At 53.6% G+C, this 13,635-nt stretch overlaps 2 protein-coding genes and 1 long non-coding RNA gene across 6 annotated transcripts; 2 read left to right on the top strand and 1 right to left on the bottom strand.

Moving 5' to 3' along the window:
• The first annotated feature begins 24 nt into the window (after positions 1-24).
• Positions 25-6,590, top strand: TFPT (TCF3 fusion partner). Of its 2 annotated transcripts, XM_033845871.2 has the most exons (7): positions 25-439; positions 565-646; positions 948-1,206; positions 4,094-4,164; positions 5,671-5,740; positions 5,824-6,042; positions 6,433-6,590. In XM_033845871.2, exons 3-7 carry the CDS (start codon positions 952-954, stop codon positions 6,550-6,552), a joined length of 735 nt encoding a protein of 244 aa, XP_033701762.1. In that variant the 5' UTR covers positions 25-439; positions 565-646; positions 948-951; the 3' UTR covers positions 6,553-6,590. The 2 variants fall into 2 exon arrangements, with proteins under 2 accessions (XP_033701762.1, XP_033701761.1); XM_033845870.2 differs by lacking the exon at positions 565-646 and having other exon boundaries at positions 26-439.
• A 53-nt stretch (positions 6,591-6,643) lies between these two features.
• Positions 6,644-9,629, bottom strand: NDUFA3 (NADH:ubiquinone oxidoreductase subunit A3). Of its 2 annotated transcripts, none has more exons than XM_033845884.1 (4): positions 9,497-9,629; positions 9,203-9,277; positions 7,323-7,400; positions 6,644-6,799 (listed from the first exon to the last, which is right to left on the bottom strand). In XM_033845884.1, the coding sequence occupies exons 1-4, from the start codon at positions 9,612-9,614 to the stop codon at positions 6,708-6,710; spliced, it is 363 nt and encodes a 120-aa protein (XP_033701775.1). In that variant the 5' UTR covers positions 9,615-9,629; the 3' UTR covers positions 6,644-6,707. The 2 variants fall into 2 exon arrangements, with proteins under 2 accessions (XP_033701775.1, XP_073652266.1); XM_073796165.1 differs by having other exon boundaries at positions 9,437-9,502.
• Positions 9,630-9,729: 100 nt separating this feature from the next.
• On the top strand, positions 9,730-13,012 carry LOC141277169 (uncharacterized). 2 transcript variants are annotated; one of them, XR_012328072.1, is made up of 2 exons: positions 9,730-9,980; positions 10,374-13,012. It is a non-coding gene; the product is annotated as an uncharacterized lncRNA (long non-coding RNA). The 2 variants fall into 2 exon arrangements; XR_012328071.1 differs by having other exon boundaries at positions 10,311-13,012.
• Positions 13,013-13,635: the final 623 nt, after the last annotated feature.

Here is a 13,635-nt window from a genome sequence, read left to right as displayed (position 1 = left end):
TGCGTTTGGAACAACAACTTTATTAGCACCTGCCGCTAGGCGGAGAAGGGATGATCCGGAGAGAAGAGGCGCTTTATCCGGCTCACGCCCGTTGTGGACTGAGCCTGATAAGCGGAGAATCGCCATAATCTGACGACAGGGTGTCAAGACAAGAATAAAGTCGAGGGCAACTCAGACCACTGGTGGAGGAGTTCGACGAGAAAGCAAGGCTTTCAGCCAGGAGTCGAGGTGGAGGTGGAGGGGTTGGGGAGCGGAGCCGGAAATAGGAAACTACAGCTCCCAGAAGGCGTAGCGGCAAAGGTCCCGGATGCTGGGGTCGTGAAGCCTGATGGGAAAGGTAGTTTTGCGAGCGACTTAACCTAGAGGTTAGCGAGGTTGGAAGTTCTGAGGCCCGGGGCCCCCGGAGTCGGAGAGAGATGGAACTGGAGCAGAGAGAAGGGTGAGTGGATTTGGGGAAAACTACGAATCCCAAAAGACATTGCGGCTGCATAAGAGCGGTCTTCTGCGCGGAGGACTGACGGGGATTGCAGTTCCTGCAACTCCTTTGGCTTATAACTCTTGTAGGGACTGGGGTCCGTACTCGAGCATCCTGGGGGAAAAGGCTACGGGTCTAGACTCCTGGATCTGACAGGCGAGGCGGTTGGAGGTCAGGACTCCTGGGTCTGAGTGAGGGCTTGGGGGGCTTGAACTCCCCGTGGAACTCGGGGAAGAAGGGGCTGGAAGTCTGGACTCCTTGATACTGGGAAGCGGGTGCTGGGGCCCTGGACTCCTGGATCCTGGGAGGAAGGGGTCGGGGCTCGAACTCTTCTGGATCCTGGGAATGGTGGGCTGGGGGCCTCGGACTCCTGCATCAGAGAGAGGAGGGGTCTGGGAGTTGGGCTTCTGGTCTGTGGGAGGAGGGACTAAGGGCTAGGTATTCAGGGTCCCTGAACCCACTGACCCTACAGGACCATGGCAGCTGTGGGCTTTGAAGAGTTCTCAGCGCCGCCAGGCTCAGAGTTGGCGCTGCCTCCTTTGTTCGGTGGTCACATCCTGGAGAGCGAGCTTGAGACAGAAGTGGAGTTTGTGTCTGGGGGTCTGGGTGGCTCCGGGCTCCGGGAGCGAGATGAAGAGGAAGAGGCAGCCCGGGGCCGGCGGCGGCGCCAGCGGGAAGTAAACCGCAGGAAGTACCAGGCGCTAGGTCGACGCTGCCGGGAGATCGAGCAGGTAGGTGAGTGTGGATTCCCCTCTTTTGGGGTCCCCTGGCCTCTATTACCAATCCTTCCCAGTCTCTGCCTGTCTAGATGCCCAGCCTTCCTTGCCCGGCTGAATGAATTTTCCATTCACTTATTCATTCATTATTAATTTATTTAGCACCTATTATATGTCAGGCACTGTTCAAGGCACCTTGGAGAGATGTCTCCTCTAGGAGCATCATCTGACAACCCAGATCAGCTCACTGATGTTTCACAGGTGCCTCTCTTGCTGCCCACCTATCAAACTTTTCAAATCTCCCATACCCTTGACATCATTCGCTCCTGTCCTGTGTCCTGCCTCTCAGATCTCTCTGGGGTCCTTCTCCTCCCCTCCATCCCCACGCCTCTGCCCAGCCTCAGGTTCTTTCTGCTGAATCACTGCATTAGCCTCCTTGGTGAGAATGAGGATGGAGCAGTAAGCAGGGCCCAGATCTTCAAAGGCCACAAACACCAGAGCCAGAGCTTTGGATTTTTTTTTTTTTTTTTTTTTTTTTTTTTGAGAGTGATGGGGAGCTATCAAAAGGTTTCAAACAGGGGAGGGACAGGGTCAGTGCTTGAAAGACTCTCTGAATTTGGCTGGACTCTTTTGCTAGGGCCGCTGTATCAAGAACCACAAACGGATGGCTAAGTAATAGAAATGTACTGCCTCACGGTTCTGGAGACTAGAAGTCTGGGATCAAGGTGTCAGCGGGGTTGGTTCATCCGGAGGGCTGTGAGGGAGAATCTGTTATCTGTTCTAGGCATCCTCCCTAGCTTCTGGTGGTTTGCTGGAGATCTTTTGTGTTCCTTGCTTGTAGATCTCTGCTTTCATCTTCCCGTGCTTGTGTGTGTGTGTATATCCCAATTTCTTTTAATAAGGACGCCACCAGTCATATTGGGTTAAGGCCAATCACCTCATTTAACTTGATTACCTTTGTGAAGACCCTGTGTCCAAATACGGTCACATTCTGAGGCACTGGGAGTTAGGACTCCAACACACCTTTTTTGGGGGGACACCATCCAACCTGTAACAACACTGGTGGGGGAGTTCTGGAAGGGGGCTGGTGTAGTGGCCCAGGCAGGAGAGGAGAAGGCTTGAGCTAGGGTAGAAGTCAAGGAGAGGGAGAGAGAGAGACGACTTAGAGAACTAATAAGGAGGTGAGGTTTGAATCAAGTCTTAGATTAAGTAGGAACACGTCAAGCTGGAGGGAAAGGTACGTTTAGGACTCTGTGTGGCGTAGGGCTTACTCAGGATTGGAGAGCTGTCTGGTCTGATGGGGACGCTGGGGAGGGGACTCGAATGCCAGGCTGAGGGCAGTGGGCTTGGAGCAGGTCAGCTCCAGGCATTGAAGTATATTCCCCTGAAGCTGCACAGAGGCTGCACCTATGCATACCCTGTGGCCAGCTGTCCCAGTCCTCCCTACGGACCCAGCAGACAGACATACAGACACACACCTGATGACAGTTAACCTGATGACGTCCCTAGCAGTACTGTTTGGTGTTTTTTGTTTTGGTTTGTTTGTTTGTGTGGCCTGTGGGATCTGAGTTCCCCAACCATGGATCAAACTTGCGTCCCCTGCAGTGGGAGCGTGGAGTCTTAACCGCTGGACCACCGGGGAAGTCCCTGCAGCACTCTGTAATATGGTTTTATGTACGTGTTAATATAAACTTACATAATATACATAAACCAGATACTATGTATCTTTTACCAGGTAGCTTTTGCCTCCGCTTCATCCTTCAGCTCACCCCAACCTCTCTTCTCTCCATGACCACTCCTCTCTCTTCTCCCCCCACCACCCCATGATTTCACGACTCCTCACGTCACTGTGTGTTCACAGGGTCTGACAGCAAGGGTGGTGCTGTCAGAGCAAGCACTCTCACCTGTGAGCACCCACTGCGTGCCAGGCCTGCTCTGGGGGCTTTACGCAGGGACGTCTGGGAACTCTTTCAGCGCCCCCCAAGCAGCAGGCATCCTGAGCCCTTTTTAACAGATGGATGCTGGGGTCCAAAGAGACTCAACCATTTGCTCAAATGGAGTTGCATTTGAGCCTCTGCTCTTAGCTCCCCCGTCCCCCGCCAGGAATACGTTGTTATTATTCTCCTTTTACCAGTGCAGAAACCTGAGGCTCAGAGAAGTTAAGTAACTTGCCCAAGGTCACAGAGCTGAGAAGTGGCAGGCTGGGATTCAAACCCAGGTCTTTCTGACGCAGGAGCAGAACATACTCCTTCACGCTTGGGCACACATCTCCTCTGATGACCTTAACTAAAGCGGCCACCTCCTGCCCTTATCTCCAGCATATCTACCAGTTTGGTGTCCTTCAAGCACTTTATCACTAGGTGAAGTCATTTGTTTAACAGTATTTAGGGAGCACCCCCTCTGCCAGGGTCTGCTCAAGGCACCGGGGACAGAGGCACAAATCCTGGTCCTTTGGGGCTTCTGTTCTGTTGGGGGAGACGGAGAGTGAGAACACTGCATAGAGAGAGAGGCTATAGGCGATGGAAAAGTGGAGCTGAGAGGGCGGGGGGGGGGGGGACGCTCTGGTGTGGGAAGTGGGGGAGGGGCTGCTGCAATTAACGAGAGGTCTGAGCAGGTAGCCTTTGAGTGCAGCCTTTGAGAGAGCTAGGCAGGCACCTGGGGAAGAGCACGTGGAAAGCCCCCAGGACAGGACGGTGTCAGGGGACTCAAGCGTGAGCTTGGAGGCCAGTGTGAGCAGCGTGGATGAGGGAGAGAAGCAAGAGAGGCAGTGAGGAGGGGGAAGGAGCAGGCCCTGGGGGCCCCGGGATGGCCCTGGGCCAGTCGCCCTCCAGCTGGGCCCCATTCACCACGTGTTGAGCATGCGGAGTCCGGCTGACCTGTGTTTTCTCCCACCTCCCCGCAGGTGAACGAGCGGGTCCTGAACAGGCTCCATCAGGTACAGAGGATAACTCGGAGACTCCAGCAGGAGCGGAGGTAACCCCTTGCACACCTGCTCTGGGCCTGCATCGCTTGCTTCTGCTCCCCAACCCCTGTCACCACCACCTTGGGCCTTGGAAGGAAGCTGAGCCCTGGGCCTTGGGGGAGAGGTGTGCTCCCTTTGTATGGAGTGCAGCGGAAGGCAGGAGACCAGACTTAGGGCCACAGACTCAGCTTCGAGCGCCGTTCTGCTGTGTGACTCAGGGCAAGCCACGTCCCCTCTCTGAGCCCCAGTTCCCCGTCAACTAAGGGTTAACACTGAGATCACAAGGCTGCTGAGGGTTAAATGGGAGCCCACAGGGGACGAGCTCAGCTGAGCCTCCCGCCTCGGATCACCGCAACCCGGATGGGGAGTGAGCTCTGGGGCCGGCCCGCCACTCCACTGGGTCCCCACCTCCCTGAAACGTGGAGAACAGGCCTCATGACAGAGTCTCCATGATGCCGAGACCCCCGGTCAGTCCCCAGCCCTCCACTTACCTGACCCAGTGGATACACCCTCTTCTTTGAAGCACTTTCTTGGCCAGGTCACTCATCTGCCTCAGTTTCCCCTCCTCCTGGCCATTGATTCTTGCCTCTTTGCTGGTTCATTCACTTCCCCAAACCCTGAACCTGCAGTAGCCAGGGCTCAGCTCCTGGGTCCTCCTCTTGTCCACACCTGTGCTGTCCAGGATGCCAACTGCAGGTGGTGACTTTATTTTACATTGAAGTGGAATTTTAACATTCATTAAAATAAATTTCAATTCATTCAAATGAAATTGAAAATTCAGTTCCTCAGTGGTCACAGGCCAAGTTTATTAAGACGAAGTGAAATTGGAAATTCACTCCCTCAGTTGCACGAGCCTCATTTCATGTGCTTGGTAGCCACGTGGTTCGATTTTCATCTGAATTAACTAAAATCAAGCGAAATTTAAAATTTCCATTCCTCAGTCACTCTCGCCACGTGGCAGACGCTCAAGGATGGTGACAGATGATCAGTGGCTTCCGTGGTGGATAGCACAGAGAGGACACCTGATACCTACTTGTAGAATAAGAGACTGTGCGCGTGAAACGCTCCACCCAGGCGCTGGCTTACGGGGACCATCTAATCAGAGCTTAAAACAAACAAAAAACCGAAAAGCTTTTAGAAGCAGGCGTGGGGAAGAGAAGGCAGCATCACCAGTGAGAGTGCTCCGGGCCCGCCTCCCAGGGAGTAATGAAAATAATAACTTACGTTTGACCGTTTACAAGCCGAGTACTGCAGAGCTGTCATCAAGCTGCAGTGTCGTGGTCAGCGGGCCGCCCAGTGGGGTTGTCACCTCCAGATTACAGAACAGGAGCGGAGGTGCAGGTCACCTGGTCCTGCCCAGAGCCCCACTGGCTGTCTCAAGTGCTTGCCACCCGGGTGTCTCAGACCTTCTGGGTCCAGGACAGCCTTGGCTTCAGTCAGAGCTGGGCTGTCGTGGGCCCCCTTCCTAACCGCCAGAAGATAAAGCTGCCCCCCCGGCGGCTTCTCTCCGGCCGCAGGTTCCTCATGAGAGTGCTGGACTCCTACGGTGATGACTACCGCGCCAGCCAGTTCACCATCGTGCTGGAGGTGAGTGCGAGCGGTCACGGGTGGGCTGGGAGAAGCGGGAGCCCAGGACGCAGCCTTCACGCGCCCACCTCCCTGTCTGCCAGGACGAGGGCAGCCAGGGCACAGACGCCCCCACCCCAGGCAACGCCGAGAACGAGCCTCCAGAGAAAGAGGGGCTGTCCCCGCCTAGAAGGACGCCTGCACCCCCAGAACCTGGCAGCCCGGCCCCTGGCGAGGGGCCCAGCGGGCGGAAGAGGCGGCGAGCACCCCGGGACGGCCGCCGAGTGGGAGCTGCGCTGACTCCAGAACTGGCCCCGGTGCAGGTGGGGGCAGCCTGGAGTCCAGGGGTCCGCAGGGCGGGACTGAGGCTCCTGGGCTTCCCTGCTGCGCTGCGGGGGGGCGGGGCCGGGCCCTGCAAGGCTGGGAGAGCTGGAAGGCTTGGACAGGGCTGGCGTTGGCCGGGGAAGGAGAAAGCATTGTAAGACGCCAGGCAAGGGGCTTGCGTGGAGGCAAGGAAGATGTGGAGGCAGCTCTGGGGAGAAGAAAAGATAACCGGGGAGGGTCGGCGGCAGAGGAGGGAGAGAAGGCAGGGGAGGGCGGTGACACTGCACGGGATGCCGGGACTTCTGGTGAGGTGCACAGAGGACGCCGTCTGGCCTGGGAAAGAACAGCGAGGCCGGGGCCCTTCTCACGCCTGTTCTCATCTCCCCCAGATTAAGGTCGAGGAAGACTTCGGCTTTGAAGCGGACGAGGCCCTAGACTCCAGCTGGGTTTCTCGGGGGCCGGACAAGCTGCTGCCCTACCCCACCCTAGCCAGCCCCGCCTTTGACTGACCCCACCCCCACCCCAGTAAACCAGCCCCTACACTCGCCTCGGCCGCTGTCCACTGCTTCCACCTGCAGCCGCACACACTCAGACGCTGGGTGTGGTTTTCACATTTTTATTGGGGGCCGTCAGGGAGGGGGCCTCTCCCTGTCAATGGAGGAGCTCACAGTTTCTTCAGCCACTCCAGGCTTGGGCCCTGGGGGTCCTGCGGGTGGCTGGGCACATCAGGCATGTTCCCATCGTCTCGGAGGGGCACTGTGGGACAGGAGGGTGGGCCACTGAGACGAGCAGATCGCTGGGGGCCCACAGAAAAGGGCTGGCCTGTCAGCTTACTTTCAAAGAGGGAAACGGGACCCCGGGGAGAGAGAAGAGAGAGTAAGGATCAGAAAATCAGAGATGCAGGGAAGTGGGGAGATAGAGACCTAGAGACATGGGAAACCAGAACGATACAGAAAGGAGACCCAGAGAAAGACCCAACAGACACAAGGAAGCAGAACAGAGACCTGGAGAGGTGGAGACCCAGGAAGACAAAACTCCAGAAAGCAACAGAGATTGCGAACCCGGACAAGGACAGAAATCTGGAACCATGACAGAAACTCAAAGTGCAAAAACAAGACAAAGCGAATTTTACGGCATGTGGATTATATCTGTTGAAGGAAAAAAAGAGAGTCCAGACTGCACTGCAGAATCTTGGATCCCTGCAGAGGAAAGACCTGCCCATCATCATTCCACTCCCAGCTCAGCAAGGTCCAAGGCTGCTGCCCTGGCTCCCACTCACCTGGGTAGTTGTAGGGTGTGGCCTCATTGATCATGATGGAGTACTTGACGTAGGGGCTGAGGGCAGGTAGAATTATAGCTGCGGAGAGACACAGGGGTGAGGCCCAGGGGAAGGAGGTGGCGGCGGGGACCGTAGCTGAGCCTTTTCAAGATGGGGGTCAAGTGCATGCGGGGAGGGGAGGAGGGGGGTCCAGCGCCTCCAGGAGGCCCCTTGGCACCCTGGGAGCCCCGTACATCAGCAGAAGGGTTTATAAGACTTTTTTTTTTTTTGGAAGTGAGGGTGGAAGCCAAGCATCCAGAGACTTGTGGGATCTAGAAGACACAGGAAGGAAGAAAGGGTTGGTCACAGGATGAGCGCATTTGAGTCATGGAGCACATTAAGGGGTGTGGGTCGGGGGTGTCCTGGGAACGTTCCAGAGAAATCATGAACTGTTACAAACTGAGGAGAAGGTTTTGTACAAAAAACAGTCATTGTGAAATTATAGTCTACCTGGGGTAGGAGCAGGGAGTCATGGCGGGTGGGGCAGGGCATGTAAAGGAATATTCTGGGTCAGTGCTGTCCGACATAAATATGAGAGACATGTATGTAATTTTTCATTTTCTAATAGCCACATAAAAGTTAAAACATACAGGGATTCCCTGGTGGCGCAGTGGTTAAGAATCCGCCTGCCAATGCAGGGGACGTGGGTTCGAGCCCTGGTCCGGGAAGACCCTACATGCTGCAGAGCAACTAAGCCCGTGTGCCACAACTACTGAGCCTGCGAGCCACAACTACTGAGCCTGCGAGCCACAACTACTGAGCCCTCGTGCCGTAACTACTGAAGCCCGCGCGCCCAGAGCCCGTGCTCTGCAACAAGAGAAGCCACCGCAATGAGAAGCCGGCGCACCACAACAAAGAGTAGACCCCGCTCGCCGCAACTAGAGAAGAGCTGCGTGCAGCAACAAAGACCCAAAGCAGCCAAAAGTAAATAAATAAATTTATAAAAAAAAGTTAAAACATACAAATTAAAAGATAAATTTAACCTGGTATACCCAAGGCATTTCAACATATCCTCGGCATAAAAGACATTGATATTTTATATACGCTTTGTTATACAAAGTCTTTGAAATCTCGTGTATGCTTTACATCAGGGTAACATATACCATCTCAATTCATACTGGCCCCATTTCAAGTGCTCAGTGGCCCGTGCGACCCGTGGCTGCCGTGTGGGACAACTGTGTTCTAGAACCTCACTCAGTGTGTGGCCTGCCAACCAGCAGTATTGACAAGACCTGGGAACGTGTTAGAAATGCAGCATCCCCAGACCCACCCCAGACCTACGGAAACAGAACCTGTATTTCACCAAGACCCACAGCATTACCTTGAAATCTGAGTAGCCCAGTTCTACAGCTGAGGTTCTCAATCGCAGAAGCACGTAAGAATCACTGGGGGATTTTCACAAGACACAAGATTCCCTAGCCCCACCTCCACCCCACCCAATTCAATTCAGAATCTGGTGGGGGGGCGATGAGGGTGAAAGGGGAGGATAAGGACATTACTTTTCATTTATTATTATTTTTTTTTAGCTATTATAATGCACAGCTAGGGTTGACAACCTCTTCTTTGAAGGGATTCTGGACCTCTTGGGTGGGTGTGTACGGGGTGGGGAGCGATGGGGTAGTGGAGGAGTCATAATACTAGGGGTGGGGGGGGGTTGGCATACAAGTGGGGACACGGAACGTTGAGGACGGCGGTCGGGCCTCGGGGATACAGGATGGAACGATGGTGGGGGGGGCGATGGAGCACTGGTGAGGGGCAGTGGGACCTCTAGGGGGTGGAGGAGATAAAGCCGGGACGCCGATTGGGGGTGATGCACTTTCGCGCCTGGGGCACTCACGCACCGAGACCCCCGATGGTGAGGGATGCCACTAGCACCGGCTCCTTGGCCCAGACATTCCTGAGAAAGGCGGCGATTCCTGGAAGGGTGGGCGAGAAGGGTCACCCCTGCAGGTGATACCCCCGGTGACCTCTACCCCTCTCGCGCCACCCCCGCCCTGGAGGAGCTCCCTCGTGACCTCTGCGCCCCCCTCCGGCCCGGACCCCACCGCCTCCACGGGGGCTCCGTCTTGCCCTACCCCTGGCACCACCCGGGGTTCCCGGTACCATCCCCGCGCGCTGACCGAACCCGCACTTACTCCCGGCCATCTTGGTCTCGGCAACGGCGGCGGCGGCTGCGGCGGCGAGGGCGCGGAGCACTCTGGGACTTGTGGTCCCTGGGCACGGCCTCCGCAGTCGGAGTCCGCGCGTGCTCATTGGCGCAGAACAGCAATCCCAGACGGCGGCGGGGGTGCGGAGCACTCTGGGAGTTGTGGTCCTGGCCCGCTAGCCTCCACGGGCTAAATCCGCGCGTGCGCACTGGCGCAGAACAGCGGTCCTAGACGATGGCTGCGGGGAAAAGAGGTGATGCTGCAGATATAAGCGCAAACCTGTCTTGGCGCACCTGCCGCCGCTCTCTTTTTTTCTCTCCGCCTAGAAAGTCGTTCCAGAGGAGTAACTTTCAGTCCTACTGCGGCCCAGCTAAGGCGGAATGCATCAGTCCTCATTTTATAGTTTACTTATGAGAGCCCATTTTACAGATGGGCAAACGGAGGCTGGGAGAGGACGAATCACCAATTTGAGGTATCAGCTTAAAATCAGTTCGTCCTGCAAGCCCTAAGTCTCATCCCAGAAGGGTTAGGGACCTTCTGTATACTCTCACAGTGCCCTATGTGACCTCCGTTATAGCGTACATCATTTTGTTCTGTTTTGTTTTAACTAACCTGGTCGGAATCTGCCTTTCCATCAGGCTGGGAGCTACTTGAGCACTGTAATGGGGTCTGACTCCCTTCTGTGCCCCTTTCCCCCAACCGTGTAGCACAGGGTCTGGCACATAATAGGTGCTAATTTTTTTTTCCAAAGTTTAATGAACAGAACAGTTATGACTGCGCCCTCTCCCAACTTTTTCCACAGCACCATGGGGCTGTGACACAGTCACCCAGGGGCCCCCACCTCGCTCCTTCCTTCCTTCAATAGGGCTCTGGCTTCCTGATGTTGCCTCATTTCCTGGTAGGGGGGAGGGCACAGCCAAGCCCTGGCTCCTGTTCCTGCTCCAGCCGAGAACTGCCCACCATGGCCCTGGTGATGAATCTGCAGCTGCTGACTCTCTGTGAGACACCCCACCCCCTTCTCCCTGGGCCCCTGGCTGGGCTGGGGTCTCCCTGAGGGCAGGTGCAGGGTGATCAGGAGGCACGAGCTGAGGGTTTGGAATTCTAGGCCAGAATAACAGGACTGGGGCTCAGACCCCTGGGTCCTAAGGCAAGAGGACCCAGGGGTCCTGAATTCCTGGGTTCCTGGAAGAGGAGGAAGTTGGGGGCAGGATTCTCTAGATCTTGAAGCAGGAGAGGGCTAGGGATCTGAATTCCTGGAGACAGAGAACCTATGGTCCTAGATCTTGATGTGGGAGGGAGATGGAGAAGCCAAGACACCTGGGAAAGAAGGAAACTGGGGGCCCAGACTCCTGCAGCCCAGAGAGGAGAAACTGTGGGCTCAGATTATTATCTCCTCGAAACGGTGGAATCCAAGGGCCTGAACTCTTGGGTGTAGAGGCAAGATGGGCTTGGGTCCAGACTTTTGGGCTCTTGAATAAGTGGGGACTGGAAGTCTGAATTTATGGCTACTGAGGAGAAAGTATGGGCAAGATTTCTGTTTCCCAGAGGATAGAGGGCCTGGGGACTTAGATTCCTGGGTGCTCAATGAGGTGGGGCCGGGAGCAACCGAAGGCTTTGACAAGACCAAACCCCTTCGACCTTCTATAGGGCTGGTGTGTCACGCAGACATCATTCCAACTGGTGAGTAACACTCTGCACCCATTCTCCTGTGTGTTGCTGACACCCCACTTCCAACGACTCAGATTTTATTTTGGTGCCTCCCCTCCCCCCAGATTTCCTTACTTCCCTCCCCCTTCCTTTATTTCTTTCCCTCCTTCCTTCCTCATTCATTTTAGTGACCAGTATAGGTAAGTAGTGAAGATCATGAACTTTGGAGTTAAAGAGACCTAAGCTGGAACCCCGGTTTCACCATCGTATTCATTTATGACCTTGAACAAACCACTGAATGCTGAGACTCAGCTTATTTCTCTGTAAAATGGGCTGTTGTGAGGATTTAATAAAATCACATGCATAAAACCCTTGGCTCAGAGCTTGGCGAAGTGCAGGGCTCGAGAAATAGGATCTCCGGCAATGCCTATTATTCCCCTTTGGAAAGTAGGGTCCTCCACCCTGAAACAGCGCTGGGTTTCTTTCCAGGGTTTCTGATGGGTGAGACCTCTTCTTCCTCTCAATTTCCCTCCATTACACTCCAACTTCAAATAAGAATCACCTGGAGAACCATTACTACCTTAGCTATCAATTTATTTTAATTATTTTTTAAATGTTAAAGCTAACATATATTCATGGTTTTAAAAATTATTATCAAGGGACATATAACAACCTCCTTCTTCCCCTTCCTCATCTTCCTTAAATAATCTCTGAATCCTTATAAAAAATTTCCATGCTTTCAAACACACGTATGTATTTTTGTACTTCTTTTTCTCCCAAAGCAAAACTGATATTTCGTGACTCACATGGTTCTGCATCTTACATTTTTCACTTTGCAATCTCTCTTGGAGACATTTCCATGTCATTAGAGCTAGCTCCACCTTTTTCTCTCTTTTTTAAAGCTGCTGTCTAGCATTTGCCATTGTACGGCTGGATTCTAGTTTACTTGGTCCTCCTGATGCATATTTAGGTTGTTTCCAACCTTTCCCCTCACAATCACTTTTAGATGAGGAAGAGAACGGGGAATCTTACCACCTCGAGCACTTGCAAAGTGATTCACGGGTTTTGACACAGCGTGTCCTTTGTTCGTCACCCATAAATTCTCGGTTTCCAAGATGTCTGTATGGAGATGTGATGCATCTGGTACAGCCTCTCTTTTCTGTTTTCTCTTGTCTGCTTCACTCTACTCAGCCTTCAGGTCTCAGGTTAGATGCTGTTTCCTCTGCAGACCCTTGCCTGACCCATCTGTGCTCCCACAGTGCCTTGTCATACCGTGATTATTTATCACGCTCTGTATTAACTCTCTCTCCCAGACTAGACCACACGCTCCTGCCAAGAGGGACCAGGTCATTTTATCTCCACATCTCCAGGGCCTGGCACATAGGCGGGCTCAGGAAACACGCACATTCTGACTGGATGACTCTCCATGCTGAGGGCTACGTAAGCAGGCTCCGTATGTGTACCCTTTTATGGTGGGCAGAATAATGGTCGCTCGAACATCTGGTATCCCAGTTCCCGGAACCTGTGACTATGGTATACATGGCAAAAGGGACTTAACAGGTGTGATTTAATTAGGAATCATGATATCGGGAGATTATCCTGGATAATTTGGGTGGATGCCACATAATAATTTTAAGAGGGAGGCAAGGGGGTCAGAGTTTGAGAAGGCAATGTGGAGATGGAAGCAGAGGTCAGCGTGATGCAGGACCACAAGCCAAGGGATGCAGGCCCCTCTAGAAGCTGGAAAAGACAGGGAATTGGATTCTCTGCTAGAGACTCCAGAAGCAACACAGCCTGCCGACCTGTTTTGGACTTCTGACCTCCTGCACGGAAAAATAAAACATTTATGTTGCCTTACGCCACTTAGTTTGTGAGAGTTTGTTACCACAGCAATAGAAACATGAACGCTATTAGATACTTTTGTCTACTCTTGTCCCCGCGCTGGCTTCCCCCAAGGTCTCATTCATCTGCTTATTGCACATTTATCTAATGGCCACCACGAGCAAGGTACTGTGCTAGGTGCTGGAATTACATGGGGAGTAACAGCAGACATGAACTCTACTCTCTTGAAGCTCACAGAGAAATTTATACTCACCGTCTTGATTAGGGGGCACTTTAACCTGCCGTGACAAATCCCCAAGAAAAAGCTATCTATAATTTTATTTCTCTCTCACTTAACAGTACATAATCGAACAGTCTAGAGCTGTTTATCAACATTTTTGCTTTTATCAACATGTAGCTTTCATATGTAGTTCAGAGCCAGCAAGAAAGGAAAAGGAGGGAGGGAAGGAGAGAGGGAGAGAGAGACAGAGGGAGAGAGAGACAGAGAGACAGAGAGACAGAGAGAGAGAGAGAGACAGAGAGAGAGAGAGAGAGAGAGAGAGAGGGCTCATACAATTATTTTTAAGAGCAGCACCCAGATTTTGAACATGTCTCTGACCAGAACTTACAGGCCAGGTCTAGCTGCAAAAGTGTCTGGG

Source organism: Tursiops truncatus, chromosome 19, assembly GCF_011762595.2.
Source record: "Tursiops truncatus isolate mTurTru1 chromosome 19, mTurTru1.mat.Y, whole genome shotgun sequence".
NCBI classification, from domain to species: domain Eukaryota; kingdom Metazoa; phylum Chordata; class Mammalia; order Artiodactyla; family Delphinidae; genus Tursiops; species Tursiops truncatus.
The sequence above is the reverse complement of the archived record's forward strand: the minus strand, read 5'-3'. Positions and strand labels throughout refer to the sequence as shown.

Excerpts from the sequence above, each read along its gene's own strand:
- NDUFA3 (XM_033845884.1), bottom strand. The coding sequence starts at position 9,614 with ATGAGCACGCGCGGACTCCGACTGCGGAGGCCGTGCCCAGGGACCACA. Across the intron at positions 7,401-9,202 it reads CCTCACCATCGGGGGTCTCG|CTATAATTCTACCTGCCCTC; the intron begins GTGCGTGAGTGC and ends GTCTCTCCGCAG. Across the intron at positions 6,800-7,322 it reads CACACCCTACAACTACCCAG|TGCCCCTCCGAGACGATGGG; the intron begins GTGAGTGGGAGC and ends CCTGTCCCACAG.
- TFPT (XM_033845870.2), top strand. The coding sequence starts at position 417 with ATGGAACTGGAGCAGAGAGAAGG. Across the intron at positions 4,165-5,670 it reads AGACTCCAGCAGGAGCGGAG|GTTCCTCATGAGAGTGCTGG; the intron begins GTAACCCCTTGC and ends CTCCGGCCGCAG. Across the intron at positions 6,043-6,432 it reads CAGAACTGGCCCCGGTGCAG|ATTAAGGTCGAGGAAGACTT; the intron begins GTGGGGGCAGCC and ends CATCTCCCCCAG.